This window comes from Camelina sativa, chromosome 7 (genome assembly GCF_000633955.1).
Source record: "Camelina sativa cultivar DH55 chromosome 7, Cs, whole genome shotgun sequence".
NCBI lineage: Eukaryota > Viridiplantae > Streptophyta > Magnoliopsida > Brassicales > Brassicaceae > Camelina > Camelina sativa.
Window position 1 is genome coordinate 17,778,848 of NC_025691.1, and position 18,210 is coordinate 17,797,057.

General features: G+C 39.0%; 3 protein-coding genes across 3 annotated transcripts in view; 2 read left to right on the forward strand and 1 right to left on the reverse strand.

The window, feature by feature from the left end:
• Positions 1-1,581, forward strand: part of LOC104701401 — a 5,262-nt gene extending 3,681 nt beyond the window's left edge. The window contains exons 9-15 of the mRNA XM_010417079.2: positions 283-396; positions 487-543; positions 645-711; positions 827-880; positions 984-1,058; positions 1,161-1,196; positions 1,305-1,581. Of these exons, the coding sequence (XP_010415381.1) occupies positions 283-396; positions 487-543; positions 645-711; positions 827-880; positions 984-1,058; positions 1,161-1,196; positions 1,305-1,427 (526 nt within the window). The 3' untranslated portion in view covers positions 1,428-1,581. The remainder of the gene's footprint in view (positions 1-282; positions 397-486; positions 544-644; positions 712-826; positions 881-983; positions 1,059-1,160; positions 1,197-1,304) is intronic.
• LOC104701399 (probable E3 ubiquitin-protein ligase XERICO) lies at positions 1,636-2,892 on the forward strand. Its single transcript, XM_010417077.2, has 2 exons — positions 1,636-2,474; positions 2,765-2,892. The coding sequence occupies exon 1, from the start codon at positions 2,044-2,046 to the stop codon at positions 2,437-2,439; it is 396 nt and encodes a 131-aa protein (XP_010415379.1). The 5' UTR covers positions 1,636-2,043; the 3' UTR covers positions 2,440-2,474; positions 2,765-2,892.
• LOC104701402 lies at positions 9,421-10,641 on the reverse strand. Its single transcript, XM_010417080.2, has 2 exons — positions 10,262-10,641; positions 9,421-9,833 (listed from the first exon to the last, which is right to left on the reverse strand). The coding sequence occupies exons 1-2, from the start codon at positions 10,580-10,582 to the stop codon at positions 9,684-9,686; spliced, it is 471 nt and encodes a 156-aa protein (XP_010415382.1). The 5' UTR covers positions 10,583-10,641; the 3' UTR covers positions 9,421-9,683.

An 18,210-nucleotide genomic window follows, 5' to 3' on the forward strand; every position in this document is an offset into this window, starting at 1 on the left:
GCTTATCAACCTCTCTTTATTCTTTATGATAGAAAATATTTTGGTGATGTTTGTGACTATTGACTCTCTTGGCACCTGAAAATATGATAGGTGGTATGCAAAGAGGTTTTTGCACCCTGATATTGTAGCACGATATGATTATATATTCATCTGGGATGAAGACCTTGGGGTAGAGCATTTTAATGCAGAAGAGTAAGTTGTTTTAAACCTTTCATGGGTTCTTTCCCTTTTTCTTGTTTTATATTTGATATGTGGTGATCATCTTGATTACCCTTTTCCCAGGTACATAAAGATGGTGAAGAAACATGGCCTGGAGATTTCCCAACCTGGTTTGGAACCAAACCAGGGGTTAACGTGGCAGATGACAAAGAGAAGAGGAGATATGGAAGTCCACAAGTATGATGAACACAAACCCCTCAGATTCTGGCCATGTTTTGTTTTATGTATAATGATTTTTACAAAATTCTGGGATTTGAAACTTATCAGGATAACAGAAGAAAGACCTGGATGGTGCTCAGATCCTCATCTCCCTCCATGTGCTGCGTATGTAGAATAATTTCTTTCTACCTGTTACGAATTAATTTTTTTTCCCTGTAACAGGGGAACTAACTAGTCTCGAACTTTTGTGTCATTGACAAATGCAGATTTGTCGAGATCATGGCTCCTGTATTTTCTAGAGACGCCTGGCGATGCGTGTGGCACGTGATCCAGGTTCCTTACTTCATCATCTGTTTGCTCATTTTTCATTCCTCTTCTCTCCCCTTTCTTTAAACCTCTCTTCTTGTCAGTCTCCCTTATATGCCTTCTTACCTAAACTGTTTAACAGAATGATTTGGTTCACGGTTGGGGCCTTGACTTTGCACTCAGAAGATGTGTTGAGGTAAGAGTTGGACACTTTCAGTTCGCTGTTTGTCACGCAAAATAAACTTTCCTTTAATTATATATATCGTTTGTTAATTGACGAAATTTACACCGAAACGCAGCCTGCACATGAGAAGATAGGAGTAGTAGATTCTCAGTGGGTCGTTCATCAATCTTTTCCTTCCCTTGGCAACCAAGTAAGCCCCATAGAACTCCTCTATGTCCATTTTTGCGTCTTCGTTATCTGTTTGACCTTAACCTCTGCGCACAAAAATCTGATTCTTTTTGGCTTTCTGTAGGGTGAAGCGACGGACGGGAAAGCACCATGGCAAGGGGTAACAAAGCTTTTTTTTTTATCTCTCTTGTGCTGAGAATTGCGTTGTTTTGAGGAAGACGCATAACTTGTGCAACAAGCGACTTCAAAATGTTCATTTGTTTTTCAGGTGAGGGATAGATGCAAAAAGGAATGGACAATGTTCCAGAGTAGAATGGCTAGCGCAGAAAAGGATTATTTCAAATCCTTACAAGTAGAAGGCTCCTCCAACTCAACAACAACAGCCATTTAAATAGGAGAGTTTTTAAGTAGCCAAGACGCTGACAGATTCAGTTCACATAGTGTCTTACATTTACATATAGAGTCTGTATATGTTTATGTAGTAGATATACCCATCACAACCTTCCATCGAATAATCAAAAAGATGAATGTTTTGATCCAGTAAAGCACTTGTGTATCAACATCCAGCACTAGTGCAACTAGTGGCATGTGATGTGTATACTATGTTAAGCATTGTGAGTTTTACTTTATCTACAAGAAAATTCTGAAGTGAGTGGCAAAGAGCCGTGTTACAAAGATGGTGTGGCGTGTTATGTTTCCATGGATCAGTGGAGTCACACGTGTCGGTTTCCTGACGCACAGGAACTTGAGAAGCTTTCCACAAAGCATTTCCTCAGAACCACGTGTCAGAGACTTTCGTGATACAGTCACAATCATGTGTTGGTCTCGTACCTTACGCGTCATGCCACGCGTTTAGACCGATAGTTAAAAGCCAGAGGATTATTAGACAGTAGTGGCTGGATTAAAGAAACTTCCTCATTTGCTCTTTATTTTAAAGCTCCTGAAAGATCTCAAATTCATCTCCGGAAGATTCAAGAAACTGAAAGAAAGTATCTTTAGGAAGAAGAATGGGTCTTTCTCATTACCCGACGGCGTCTGATGGAGTAGTGCCAATGCTAGTGATGAACACAGTTGTTTCGGTGTCTATCTTGAAGAACATGGTAAGGTCTGTTCTTCAAGTGGTGAGCTCTGATACCAATGAGGCAAGGAACATAGAGGATGGCGTAGATCATGAGGATTCAGAAAGAAATAGAATCTCAATCACACACTTTGATACTCTTTGTGTGAAAGGAAGCATGAAGGAGAGAGAAGCTTTGGAGTGTTGTGTGTGTCTATGTGGGTTTAAAGAGGAGGAGGAAGTGAGTGAGTTAGTTTCTTGCAAGCATTACTTTCACACGGCTTGTCTTGATAAATGGTTTGGTAATAACCACACCACATGTCCTCTCTGTAGATCCATCCTTTAGCTATGGATCTTACTCTACTTTCCTTTTATGGCTTTTCACCATTTTTTTAATGTTTTTTTTTTCTGGTTTCTATTTTGGGAAACTCAGATTCTGTTGTGTTCCACTTCGTGGATTTTGGAAGAGTTTTTTTATTTTATTTTACTTAAATAAAAGTGCTTTGAATAGCTGTGTCTTGATCTTATGTAATTCATACTCACAACTGCTATCATACATCGGTTTTGTTATACAAAATGAAAGTGGATGTCACAATTATTACACAAATCACATATATTAAGCGAATAATACTAAGCTTCACGAAAGAAACGAGATTATATACAGTTGCTGNCACCATTTTTTAATGTTTTTTTCTAGTTTCTATTTTGGGAAACTCTGATTCTGTTGTGTTCCACTCCGTGGATTTTGGAAGAGTTTTTTATTTTACTTAAATAAAAGTGCTTTGAATAGCTGTGTCTTGATCTTATGTAATTCATACTCACAAGTCACAACTGCTATCATATAACATCGGTTTTGTTATACAAAATAAAAGTGGATGTGATGCAGCGCATCTTCTTCTTCTTTTCCTTTTCTTTTCTGTTGGGCTTTTGTCTACTTTATTTACGTGGGCTTTACGTTCCGTTTGAGCTACGCTAAGTCGGTTTTATTTTAATCTAGGGTTTTCTTTGTTTCGTTTGTATAAATAGCTTCTCAAGTTTCGTTGAAAAAGATATCTTTTATTGAATAATATTTCAGAACTTTAAACTTATATCTTTTCTTGTTTATCGGCTATTCTCTTTGAATCAACGATCTACAAGTTTTCCGTCTTTTGTTTGGTCATTACTTGAATCAACAAATAAATTAACAACCTTTTTTTGGCTATTTTCCGGAATCAAGAGACACAAAATTTATCACAAGTTACGCCGCGCCAATTTTGGTATCAGAGCTAAAGACGATCTGCATCAACTTGTTCGCTTCTTTGGTCATAGCCCCAACACGCCACTCAAAAAAACCAGACGGACGTGAAGAGAAATCCTTCAACGACTGGGCTGAGCTTCGACACACCTTACTGTCTATGCAAGAGAACATTCAGGCAAAGATCGTTCAGTCCATGCAAGCATTGGCAGAGACGGTTCTGCAGAACCAGCTTCAGCAACAAGGCGAGGACTATGAGAGTTCAGATGGTAGTCTCGGGAACCCTTTTGCTTGTGATCGCAAACAAAAACAGAGACATCACGGTGGAACAAGGGATCGAGAGCGTGAAGATAACAGGTGGGAATTGGGTTTCAAACTCGAGTTACCAGAATTCCATGGGAGCATTCGTGGGGATGAGCTGTTAGATTGGCTCACCGTTGTAGATGAAGTGATGGAGTTCAAACACGTCCCTGGTAGCCACCAAGTTTCGGGGAAGAGCAACGTCATGGTGGACGCAGCTCAAGTCGACGAGGTCTCGTAAAGGCAAGGCACGGATTGAGTCGTGGGATAAGTTGCAGAAGCACCTCAAACACACTTTTCTCCCACAGAACTATGAACGTACGATGTACAACCGGTTATAGAATTTGCGACAGGGTGCTCGTTCGGTCGACGAGTATACAGATGAATTTTTCTTTTTGATCACAAGGAATAAAATCTTTAACGGTGAAATCCAGTTGGTTTCTCGTTTTATTTGCGGGTTGAAATCTCAAATTCAGATCTCTCTGAATCAGTTTGATCCTACTACTATTGCGAAGGCTCACCGGAGGGCTGTAGCTTTTGAACAGCAGTTCAAGGCCAATACGGTCTGGAATTCGGCCAACTAACCTCACAGCTTTGGGGGTGGAAATATGGAAGGGGGAAAGCATCAACCATCCCTTAAGGAAGGGGAGCCTGTGGTTGCATCTACAAGCAATGCACCACCTGAGGCTCCGAATGTGCGACGGTTGACACGACCTAACGCGTTGCGGTGTTTTACGTGTGGAGAACCGGGACATCTCATGACCGCTTGTCCTCAAAAGACTCGAAGGGGTTTGTTGATGGACGAAGTTGTGTGGGATGAGGATGGTGTCGAGCATGGTGATGAGGGTTTAGAGCAGGAAGAAGAGCGTAGTGCGGGTGACACGGGAGCTATGCTGGTGGCTCGAGTTTGTTTGGCTCCTGTTGTGTGTGAGGAACCGTGGCTTTGCACCAACATTTTTCAGTCGACCTGTACTGTTAAGGGGAAGATTTTTCGCTTTGTGATTGACTCGGGCAGCAGCCGTAATGTTGTTTCAGAGGAGGCGGTGAAGAAGCTAGGTTTACAACAAGAAGTTTTTCCGGTACCTTACAAACTGACTTGGTTAAATAAAGGGACGGATATCTGCATCTCTCATCGCTCGTTGGTGTCATTATCCATTGGCAAGCATTATAAGGATAAATTTTATTGCGACATTGTGTCTATGGACGTGGGACATTTGATTTTAGGACGTTCGTGGCAGTATGATCGTGATGTCTCACATAATGGAAAAACTAATGTTTATAGTTTTGTTTTTGAGAATAGGCGCATAGTGTTGATCCCGAATCATGTGCCTACGACGTCATTGTCAAGTACGTTAGATAAGGAAGGCATTGGGAAGGAGTTGGTCGTGTCACATGGCGATAAGGTGTTGTTTTGCTCTCCTACAACGTTTGAGACAGAATTTAAAGAGACGGGTTTTGGAGTAGTGTTGTTAACAACATGTGTCTTGTTAAGTTCTACTTCACCAATAGAACCATGGGTTGTAGACTTGTTACATGAGTTTTCGATGTTTTCCCGGCTGAGTTACCTGAAGGGCTTCCTCCTCTTTGTGATATTCAGCACCAAATAGATCTTGTTCCGGGAGCCGCTTTTCCAAATCTCCCCCATTATCGTATGAGTCCGCAAGGGCATGAAGAGTTGCGACGCCAGGTTGAAGACCTCATTGCGAAAGGCCATGTCCGAGAAAGTTTGAGTCCGTGTGTGGTGCTGGCTCTCCTCATTCCAAAAAAGGATGGTTCTTGGAGGATGTGTGTGGATAGTCGGGCAATTAATAAGATTACAGTCCGCTATCGTTTCCCTATTCCCAAGTTGGATGACTTATTGGATCAAATAGGGACTGCAACCATATTTTCCAAACTTGATCTTAAGAGTGGCTACCATCAAATCCGTATTCGGCCAGGAGATGAGTGGAAAACGGCGTTTAAAACGAGAGAAAGTTTGTTTGAGTGGTTGGTAATGCCGTTTGGTCTGTCTAATGCTCCTAGTACTTTTATGCGTGTGATGAATCAAGCTTTGCGACCATTCATTGGTAAGTTTGTGGTTGTCTACTTTGATGACATCTTGATCTTCAGCTCTTCTATTACTTCACATCAAGATCATCTTCATCAAGTTTTGTTGATTCTTCGTCAAGAAACGTTTTATGTGGCGAAACAAAAGTGTGAGCTGGGAGTCACTCGATGCTATTTTTGGGCTATGTGGTTTCTTCTGAGGGTTAGTCAATGGACATGAGTAAGGTGGAGGCGGTTAAATCGTGGCCTGTTCCGACGTCGGTGACAGAGGTGCATAGTTTTCATGGCTTGGCATCGTTTTACCGCCGGTTCATTCCTCATTTTAGCACTATTATGGCACCATTAACCGATTGTATGAAGGAAGGAAAGTTCTTATGGACCAGTGAGGCACAAGCGGCATTTGATCTCGTGAAGCACAAGTTAACTACCGCTCCTGTTTTAGTTCTTCCGGATTTTGAGTTGCCATTTGAACTCCACTGTGATGCATCTAAATTAGGCATCAACGCTGTTTTAAGTCAGCAGTCTCGACCAGTGGCTTATTTTAGTGAAAAATTATCAGGAGCAAGGAGTCGCTATAGTACCTATGATGTTGAGTTTTATGCTGTGGTTCAGGCTATCAAACATTGGAGACATTATCTTGTGCATTGAGAATTTGTTTCATTTACGGACCATGATGCGCTCAAGCATCTTGAAAGCCATGTCAAGGTTTCGTCTCGCCATGCCTCTTGGATAGCTTATTTGCAGCAATTTACCTTTTCCATTCGACATAAGGCATAGAAGTTGAATCGTGTAGCTGACGCCTTAAGTCATCGCCATTCCTTGTTGACAACGATGCACGTGAATGTTCCAGGTTTTGGTTCCTTCTCAGAACTTTATGCTTCTGATCCGTTCTTTAGTTCCATTTTGGCGGAGGTGCAGAATGGTTCTAGGTCTGATTATACCATCACAGATGGGTTTCTTTTTCGTGGTGTGCAGCTTTGTGTTCCGGATTATAGTTTAAGTTTGAAGATGATAGCGGAGTTACATGCTGAGGGTCATGTTGGGCGCGATAGGACGATGTAGCTTGTTTCTTCATCTTACTTTTGGCCTACTTTGAGGCGTGATTTGGAGAGATTTGTCGAACGTTGTCGTTCTTGTCAGCTTGCTAAAGGAACGACCTCAAATGCGGGTTTGTATCTTCCATTACCGGTACCTACGCAACCTTGGACAGACGTGAGTATGGATTTTATTTTGGGTCTCCCCCAAACTCAACGAGGAAATGATTCCATTTTTGTGGTTGTGGATCGTTTTTCTAAAATGGCCCATTTTATGCCGTGTAAGCATACGACAGATGCGGTTCGGGTCGTACAACTTTTTTTCCAAGAGAATTATCGTTTGCACGGGTTGCCTACTTCCATTGTCTCCGATAGAGATACACGGTTTTTGAGTCATTTTTGGAGGTCACTATGGAAGTTATTACATACGAGTCTTGACATGAGTACGACGTATCATCCACAGACGGATGGTCAGACGGAGGTGACTAATCGTGCTTTGGGTAATATGTTGTGTTGCCTCGTTGGTGATAATATTCGTACGTGGGAAACTCGTCTGTGTCAAGTTGAGTTTGCGCATAATCATGCGACTAACAGAAGCTCCGATTTTAGTCCTTTTGAAATTGTTTACAGCTTGCTTCCCCGAGGTCCGTTGGAGTTGGCAGCAGTTCCTGACCCTCGACGTTTGCATGGACGTGCAGTTGACTTCGTGGATGCTTTGAAGCTTACACATCAACATGCTCGTGATCACTTGGACATTTCTGCCCAGCATTACAAAGACAAAGCTGATGTCAAGCGGCGGGAGTTGGTTTTTCAACCGGGTGACAAAGTGTGGGTCGTTTTAACTAAGGATCGCATGCCATCTCATGAATACAACCAGCTGCGTTCTCGAAAGATTGGTCCTGTGGAAGTGTTGGAGCGCATCAATGACAATGCTTATCGTCTTCAGTTGCCCGCTCACATGAAGACTTCCAATGTGTTTAATGTCAAGTACCTGTCCAAGTTCCTTGGTGACAACGACGATCCAGATTCAGAGACGAATCTTTTCATACCCAGAGGGACCTGATGCAGCACATCTTCTTCTTCTTTTCCTTTTCTTTTCTGTTGGACTTTTGTCTACTTTATTTACGTGGGCTTTACGTTTCGTTTGAGCTACGCTAAGTCGGTTTTATTTTAACCTAGGTTTTCTTTGTTTCGTTTGTATAAATAGCTTCTCAAGTTTCATTGAGAAAGATATCTTTTATTGAATAATATTTCATAGCTTTAAGCTTACCTCTTTTCTTGTTTATCGGCTATTCTCTTTGAATCAACGATCTACAAGTCTTCTGTCTTTTGTTCGGTCATTTCTTGAATCAACGAACAAATTGACAACCCTTTTGTTTGGCTATTCTCCGGAATCAACAGACACAAGGTTTATCACAGGTTACGCTGCGCAAGGATGTCACAATTATTACACAAATCACATATATTAAGCGAATAATTACTAAGCTTCATGAAAGAAACAAGATTATATACAGTTGCTGAATTTCTTGTGCTTTAAATTGATGAAATTCTCTGCTTCTTTGTCAACATCCTCATCTCTTGCTATCCTCTCACTCTTCACCTTCCTCATATGATGTGATGACGCCGTCATAACGTCACGGTTCAAGTCTTCATACTCCATAACTTGATGATACGGTTTCTCAACCATCGAGTTCCTATGATGGTGACGATGGTGATGATGATGATGAGCTTTATGCTGAAGGAAGCTCTCGAGTACCATTGTTGCTTGTGGAATTAAGATTTTTTGGTCTCTTCTTGTTGCTCCGTATACATTTGAAATCATCAGAGGGACTATATATATATGCATGTGTTGTAGTAGAGTCTTTAAGGATTAGGCTGAATCCGATACCTTTTCTTCCTTTAGATTATTCCAGGTTTGGCAAATGTTCCTTGGAGGCTTGGGCCACTAATTATATAGATAGACGCAGACGCACATGTCTATTGTTGTATAACTTTATATAGTTTAGTAATATTCAACAAGAAGGGGGAAAAACAACTTAACATGGAAACTTGAAGAGGATGGGCCGATGGTTTTAGAGCATAGTTGCCAAAGGTATATATGCCCATGAACAAACTGAAAACGGTAAATGAGAGTTTTTTTTTTTGTTTGTTAAGATTTTATATTTACCAACAGAACGATTACAACCTAATCTACTGATTACAAAATCATTTTACCAACTACCACAGGAATAACGACAGACATGAAATTATAAAGGATACAAAATACAACTAAAGTAAACTCCAAGGAGAGAGAAGTAGATCACATATATGTTGGTTATTCCTGTCGGTAAACGAGAGTTCCTGTTGGTTTTTCGACCGAACTAGATGCTTTAAATTAATAGTGGATCACATTGCGTGTTTTGACCGTAACTTTAGCAAATATGGGGATAAGTTCAATTTAAAGGTCTATCTTTGTTGTGGAATGGTCCTTTTTTCTTTCCAATCGTTATGATAGAAATCGCATCTAATGCTTGCAAAGTTTGAAGAGTCTCTCTTAAACAAGTGGTACTAGATTTGTGATTTCACTTTATTGACGATTCTTCCTCTTGATCAAGGCCAGAAAAAGAATCTCATTAAGCTTGAAATTAGTCTTATGCTTCTTTTTTTTGGTCACTTCGATTTAGTCTTATGCTGCAATGAAATCATACATGTTTGGATGAATCATGCATCCCTGTATAATAAACATCACTTTTATTAATTAAACATAAGCAGCAAACAACAACACTCCTTGGTAATCACAGGGTCATCAAACAAGAGAACAATTTTTTTTGTTAAAAGGTCCCTTATTTGTTTTGGTACGATACTGAAACATGTCAATCACACACATACATCTTACACGTTTATTATTGAGGATACATAAATAATCATTAACATTTTTATATGAGCCGGCAGAGTATTTTGGTGTAGTCTAGAGTCCCTTAATCCATGTCGTTGCATTTAGTGGTAGCGGCCGTCTTGAATAGGATTCATGTACACTTGGCGTGTTGGACCCTGAGGAGCCATAAGCCTGTTCTGCTGCTTCATCCCGCCGTACCCGTCGTTGTAGGCATCTTCATGCTGCCCCTGCCATCCATTACCCATTTTTCCCTACACAGTGATCATTGAGCTAGCCACATTATAATAATAATAATAATAATAATAATGGTTAAGGATGACAATCTTGAAGGCTCTTCGTAAGATTAAAAATTTGTGTTAGTTTTTCTATTTTTGTTAGTATAGACAAAAACACTTATCTTTTTTTTTTCCCCAGAAACTAGCTTTAAAATCCTAAGGCCCGAAGGTCAAAATGACAAACCATTGTTTCCTTTGCCTATGATTTTAAAACGGTTTATATATATATATATATATATATATATATGTGTGTGTGTGTGTATATAAAAATCAAGAATCAATAGTTTTATTTAACTAAATATTTCAGGAATTTTAAATAGTTATAGACAGCTTGGAAAAAAATATATAACAAAACGTCATAGCATGATTAGTAAGATCATGACACCATAGAGATTGTCGCTTACGTTGTGGTGGTAATTGTTGCTTTGGTACGGCAACGCAGTGGTGTGGTGGCTCTGTCTGCTCTCATAGAACTCCTCCACGTTAGATTTTGGGAGCATGTGGTGAGCTGGAAGCCTCTTGTGGTGATTGTAGCGGGCATGACGATCAGAGTAGCCTCCATCGGTCTGCACACGAGACACAACCTCCCTGTGCTCCTCGAAGCCATAGCCGTAGCGGCCTCTCCGTTTATCCTTTTCGTAGTATCCGTCCCTCACCCCTCCGACTAACCCTCCAATCCCTCCGGTAATTCCTCCGGTAATCCCTCCGATAACCCTGTCAAGCATTTCGCTCTTTTATGTATACTTGTGTTAATTTTTCTTTGATATGGATAAGTGATTAAACTCTTTCAGGTGTTTATAAATGCACAAGTCTTGTATAAGTCAAGTGTTCGTTTTATTAGTCTTTGATTCCTTATTGGTAAATTATTCGTAATATATCATGTTATATATGATATGAATCTTATTCTCATTTCTTTTATCTTCCTCCACCATCATTCCATATTTTGGGTAAGACATGTTTTGTTCTTATTTCATTCTTCTTTTTAGGATAAACCTCTTTATTCACCCCTTTATAAAATAAGGAAATAAAATATGTATACATCATTGTAAAATTAAAAATTCAAACCGCTATTTTATAAACTTAAATCGATATATAATTTTGTTCTAATTGTAAAATCTAAATTTTAACCAGCTCATTTGTAAACCCAAACTGACATATCATTTTGTTTAATTATAAAATCTAAACTCTAACCATCTCATTTGTAAACGCAAACCGGCATATGATTTTATTCTAATTGTAAAATCTAAAACCTAACGACTTCATTTGTAAACCCAAACTGCCATATAATTTAATTTTTAATTGTAAAATCTAAACTCTAATCACTTCATTTGTAACCCAAACTGACATATAATTTCGTTTTTATTGTAAAATCTAAATCCTAATTCTCATTTATAAACCCAAACCGATATATAACTTCGTTTAATTGTAAAATCTAAATCAAGCCAATATTAAACTTTTCTTAATTAAAAATATACAGAATTTATTTCATTAATGTGTTTTGGTGTTTTAATTTAATTTTGATTTAGTTTTTTAAATGCAATATTAGATAAAAGATTCTGATTGGCTGAGAGAGTAACGGGTGAATACAAGCGTTCACTCCAAAGATGAACCTAAGTATTTTTCTTCTTTTTAATGCATGATCAGTCCAATTCCGTTGAGAAATTATAATTATTTTTTCTTCTTTCTTTGGCATTTTTTTTCTTTTGGATGTTCTCCAAATTTACTGAATTGATTGAAGTGTAATACGAAACTGGATATTAAACCTAGTCTCGTTCTATTTACTACGGGTTTTTGATTAGGTGTACCAAGTCCAACCTTTTCAGGAACACACTAAGCCTTATTACAACAATATCTTCACTCGAGACAGTTTTTACAAAGAAGACATATAAACTTATCAAGCATGTTTCTTCATATATATCTACTTGTGTTAGTTCTCTTTGATATAATTAATAGTAGGTGATTAAAATATTTCAGGTGTTTCAGTAATTGTAGTTATAGTAGGCTAGTTTTCATCTTAATTCGTGTTCGATATGATTCCATTTGGCGATTAATTATTAATATCATGGTATGATCTGAATTTTATCCTCTTTTTCTATCACCACCATCCTGAAAGTTGAATAGACATTTTGCTCTAATTCCGTTCTTCTTTTTCATTAAAGATTGATCCCATTCACATGGGAAATTCCAATTCCAAAAGTGGCTGGATATTGATGAAACAGATCAATGATGAAAGTGGGAAGTTAACCTAGGCTAGTTGTATTTATTACGGGTTTTATCGTTTTTTTTTTTTTTTTTTAAATTTGTTTTGAGTTTAAGATTGACATTCATATTTGGATTAAAAGTGTTTAGACTTTTAGATCCTAGTCATATGGACAAAGTCATTTTCTACTTGTGTACTCCCAAAACGCTAGCTTGTAACGTGGGTCACATGAGTATTGAGTAATATCAATATGGTCACGTTAAGCCGTATGGAGAATATACACACTTCCTTATCAGCTTATATATGAATGGTGAGATGGACTAATTAAAGAAATCAAAGTTCACTTACACTAACAGTTGTCTAATCTTTCATTACGAGTAACCAACATTACGCGATATGGAGAACACTTGCGCGCTTATGAAGGTCAGGAGAACTATAGATGTCAAATTGTCAATGCTCACTTTAGACATGATGTAGCACAAGTAGGCCTTTGTGTGACAAACACTTCATGAGCTTTTTACGTGTTTGTTATTTTCGTCGGTTTTGGTGTTTATCTCGTTAGCCTTTGTTCTGTTTAACGATAAGACTGCGTCCTTATCTTTAGGATTAGTTCGAGGTTTTCATACGCTTATCTCTTGTTAGGATAAGCCTTGCATCTCCTTTAAAAAAGAAAGTCGTCTTCATTCTTTGTATTCAGTTCTTAGCACTGAGAGGAGTACTTTCACCCTTGTTACTTAGCTTCCGCTTCTACAAGATCACGATACGGTACCGATTCCCCATTCCCCGTCTTGACGATTTAGTTGATCAAATTGGAACCCCCAAAGTGTTTTCAAAGATATATTTGAAGAGCGGTTATCATCAAATCCATATTCGGTCACGTGATGAGTGGAAGAATGCGTTTAAAACACGAGAAGGGTTGTTTGAGTGGCTAGTCATGCCATTTCGATTGTCTAACGCACCAAGTACGTTTATGCGCATCATGAACCAATCCCTTCGCCCTTTCATTGGTAAGTTTGTCGTCATTTACTTCGACGAAATCTTAATTTTTAGTACGTCTTTGGCAGAGCATTGTCAGCACCTTCGTGATGTTCTCCTTGTGTTATGATAAGAGCAGTTGTTTGGGGCTAAACACAAATGTCAGTTCGGGGTTCATGAGGTTCTCTTCCTCGGGTATGTGGTGTCTGATAAGGGTTTGGCTGTGGATACCTCTAAGATTGATGCAGTTCGATCGTGGCCTGTTCCTAAAACCTAGACGGAGGTCCGAAGCTTTCATGGGTTAGCATCATTCTACCGGCGGTTTATACATCTTTTAGTACAATTATGGCTCTCATTCTAATTGTATGAAAGAGGGTAGCTTTTGAAGTCCACTGTGACGAGTCCAAGTTTGGTGGTGGGGCTGTCCTGAGTCAGCGAGGTACGCCAATCGCCTACTATAGTGAGAAATTGTCTAGTGCTCGTAGTTGCTACAGTACATATGATGTGGAATTCTATGCGGTGGTGCAAGCCATCAAGCATTGGCGACACTACCTCATCCACCGTGACTTCGTGATTTTTACGGACCATGACGCACTTCGCCATTTGGACAGTCAGGCCAAGGTCTCTTCCCGTCATGCTATTTGCGTTGCTTTCTTGCAAAAATTCACGTTCTCCATCAAACATCAATCTGGCAAGACTAATAAAGTGGTTGATGCTCTCAGTCGTCGTCATGGACTTCTTACGACTATGGATGCGTCTGTCCGTGGGTTCGCTTCTTTTTCTGACTTATACGAGACTGATCTTTTTTTTGGTCGTATTTTGCGTGAAGTGTCTCACGGCGTCAACCATGACTTCACCCTCCACGATGGTTTTCTCTTCAAGGGGTCTCGTCTTTGTGTGTCTGAATGTAGTCTACGGCTCCAAATCATTCGTGAGCTACATCATGAAGGACTTGTTGGCTGTGACAGAACATTGCAGTTGGTTGTTGCGTCTTATTTTTGGCCGTCTCTTCGGTGTGATGTGGAGCGTTGTCGTACTTGTCAACTTGCTAAAGGTAGGGCTTCCAATGCAGGTCTTTATTTGCCACTCACTATTCCAACGCAGCCTTGGACAGATGTGAGCACAGATTTTGTCCTCGGTCGTCCGCGTAATCAGCGTGGTCATGACTCTATCTTTGTGGTGGTTGATCATTTTTCCAAGATGGCGCACTTTGTTCGATGCAAGAAGACGACGGATGCGGTGAGCGTCGCTGTGTTATATTTTCGTGAGATTTATCGCCTTCATGGTTTACCGACTTCTATTGTCTTCGACCATGATACACGGTTCTTGAGCCATTTTTGGCGTTCTCTTTGGAAACTGTTGGGTGCAAGTCTGAACTTGAGCATGGCCTATCATCCCCAGTCTGACGGACAAACGGATGTAACCAATAGGTCGTTGGGAAGTCTTTTGCGGTGTTTGGTTGGAGATAATATAAAGAGGATGCCAAGCTGTGCTAGGCGGAGTTTGCTCACAATTACGCTCTCAACCGCAGTCTTGGTTTTAGCCCGTTTCGTGTGGTCTACGGTTTGGTTCCACGTGGTCCTTTAGACCTTACCACGCTCCTGACAAGACTCGACACCATGGTGGGGCTGTTGATTTTTTTGATGAGTTGCAGGCGGTGCATTCGCGAGCCCATGCTAATTTGGAAGAATCTGTCGCCAAGTATAAAGCTGCTGCTGAAGTCAAGAGGCGTGAAGTTCTGTTTGAACTTGGCGAACTTGTGTGGGTGGTCCTTACTAAGGACAGGTTACCGTTACATGAGTATAACAAACTTAAGTCACGTAAAATTGGTCCTGTTGAGGTTCTGGAGCGCATTAATCCTAACGCTTATCGTGTTAAGCTGCCTGACCATCTGAGGACGCATAACGTGTTTAATATCAAGCATCTTTCTCCTTATCGTGGTGACAATGATGATCCGGCTTCGTGGGTGAATCCTTTTCCACCTGGGGAGATATGATGTAGCACAAGTAGTCCTTTGCGTGACAAACACTTCATGGGCTTTTTACGTGTTTGTTACTTTCGTCGGTTTTGGTGTTTATCTCGTTAGCCTTTGTTTTGTTTAACGATAAGGCTACGTCCTTATCTTTAGGATTAGTTCGAGGTTTTCATATGCTTATCTCTTGTTAGGATAAGCCTTGCATCTCCTTTAAAAAAGAAGTCGTCTTCATTTTTTGTATTCAGTTTTTGCATAAGAAAATCAATAAAAGCCAAAAAATAGGCAATTTAAATTGCCAAAGAGCTTTACCTTGCTTAGTACTGAGAGGAGTACTCTCCCAGTCTCACCCTTGTTACTTAGCTTCCGCTTCTACACCAAGACAGAACCACAAGGATCTTCTTCCCAACAATTTGACAGTAGCATAATGCACGTGGTGTCTTCTGAAATCTAATTTTTCTTAAGGAGAAGCCAATGACGAGAACAGAGTAAGAGATGATGACCCGACTGGTCAATGAGATGAATTATATCATGCGTTCTGAAACAATAGAAACATACTCTCGTCGTCATTAAAAAAGTTAGACTCTCCCGATTCTTCCAGAGAGAAAGATGTAAGGCATTGAAATTATCTATAAGTTCAGCATCTTAATTGCGCGTATGTACTATGTACTACACATATACTCTAACAAGTAACAACCATTAAACATGTTACATGTTATATAGTCTCATCGTTATATACATATGTATGTAACTTCGTTAATTTTCTTTGATATTGATAAGTGATTTAATAATTTTTACAGTTGTTTCTATATATGGACACAATTCTTGTAGTATAGTCGAGTGTTCATTTAAGTTATATGGACACAATTCTCTGGAGATTATTCCTAATATCAATGGTACATATGATAGTTTAATAGACATGTATCTTTCTAATTCCAATGTTCTTTTATTTTTTTCAATTATAGATCAGTCCCATTCACTTTGGAAAATTCCAATGCCGAATAGGCTGAATAATTTATGGAAGCATAGTAATGAAACTGGAAACTAAACCTAGCATAGCAATATTTATAACGGGTTCATTTTAATTTTGTTTGAGTTAAAATTTTTTCATTCATACTAGAGTTTGAACCCACGCGTAACGTGGATCTATTTGATATATTCTGGTAAAAATTATATATGATTGATAACAATTATGAAATATTAGCTTATATAAACTTTTAAATTACAATTGATCTGTGAAAACTTTACTTTTAAAAATATAAAAGTCACTTGGGTTAAAAATTCAAATCTGATCAAAAGAATCATAAAATTAATTGGACGTCCATAAAAACGAAACAATTTTATAATCATGAAATTAACTCGTTTTCATATTTAATTGATCGCTACCACCAATGCTTTCGTGTTTTTTTATTCAATGTTTTCTTATTCTTCATATTCTTTCTTGTCATTTTCATTGTCAAAATTTGTGGTAATTGTGATCGTTACTTTTACCGTCTGGTTCCTCGTTATACTCTTTTTCTTTTTCTTTCTCGTCAACTTCTTCACATTCTTCCACTGAAAAACCTTTTTTTAAAACTACCACACAACTTGTTAACTCATCAAACTCCAAGAACAAAATCATTTATTTTCTCATAAAATTTGGGAAATTCAAGAAGACCAACATAGTCAACACATGCATCCAATTATTGATAATTTTATCCATATACTTATTTGGTTTTAGATCCACACGTTTAGAAACTTCTCAAACCAAAATCCTTACTTGATTTATAATATTTTAAAAACATAATAAAATATACTAATAATTATTTATTTAATATGAATCATATGATATATAGAAATATGAGTACACTATAAGAACATATTAATTATAAATAAATAGTATCAATTATATTATATCATCAAATAATATTGTGACAACCCGTCTTGTGGACCCCACTAGCCCCCCGCTAGCTGCCCCAACGGACCGTCCGTGGACCCTGCTAGCCCCCCGCTAGCTGCCCCAACGGACCGTCCGTGGACCCTGCTAGCCCCCCGCTAGCCGCCCAAACGGACCCCAAGCTGGCCCTGCAGGGTATCGATCCTAACCCATCACCGTGGATATCCAAATCCACCAGTAGGTTATTGGTGCACCAGGCGTTCCTTGAACCCTGGTCCCCACCCTTTAACAACCTTCCCACAGGATAAGCTTTCACCAATTGACATTTTTATGTTACAACCCGTCTCGTGGACCCCACTAGCCCCGCTAGCTGCCCCAACGAACCGTTCGTGGGCCCTGCTAGCCCTCCGCTAGCCGTCCTAACGGACCCCAAGCTGGCCCTGCAGGGCATCGATCCTAACCCATCACTGTGGATATCCAAATCCACGAGTAGGTTATTGGTGCGCAGGCGTTCCTCGAACCCTGGTCCCCACCCTTTAACAACCTTACCACAGGACAAGCTGTCACCAATTGATCTCCATCTTGGGGTCCGTTGGGACGGCTAGCGGGAGGCTAGCAGGGTCCACGGACGGTTCGTTGGGGCAGCTAGCGGGAGGCTAGTGGGGTTCACTGGACGGGTTGTCACAAATATCAACCGTATTATATTATCAAATAACTGTAACCTTATATCACCGTAACCGCTTGAACTGGAACCGTATTTAAACGTAACAGTTTAACCGTTTATTAAACGGTTATGGTTATGATTAAACAAAATTTATAACCATAACAGATGGTTAATAAACCGTTACCGTGACAACCGTAACCCTGGTCATGCCTATGTATATCTAATAAAACATGTGTGTTTGTCATCCATCTTTCTTCGTTAAACCCCAAAACTTGAATCAACTCATCTATAAAAAGCACAAACGTAGATAAATAAAATAATTTATGTTTTACATCAATATTTATAATATTTTAAACTTTTAAAAGGTTTCGAAATATAAAATTTGAACCTTTTAAAAAGTTTCAATATTTATAATATTTTAAACTTTTAAAATTTTAAAAAGTATAATATTTAAAAACTTTTAAAAGTTTCAATATTAAAATTTTTAAATATTATAATATTTTTTTTGAACTTTTTAAAGTTGTAATTTGATCAAATAAAAAACCGGATCAAACCGAATAAAACTTTTAAACTTGGACGCCTGATAAATCAAGCTTTCTTGCTCATTCGTTGTTGGAAGCATATTAATCTTATTTATACTGGTTTTGAACCATTGTCTAAAAATTT

What these genes read in the sequence shown, in the direction of transcription:
- LOC104701399 (XM_010417077.2), top strand. Translation starts at nt 2,044, where the DNA reads ATGGGTCTTTCTCATTACCCGACGGCGTCTGATGGAGTAGTGCCAATG.
- LOC104701402 (XM_010417080.2), bottom strand. Translation starts at nt 10,582, where the DNA reads ATGCTTGACAGGGTTATCGGAGGGATTACCGGAGGAATTACCGGAGGG. An exon ending in GCAACAATTACCACCACAAC is followed by an intron (nt 9,834 to 10,261) that starts GTAAGCGACAAT and finishes ATCACTGTGTAG; the next exon opens with GGAAAAATGGGTAATGGATG.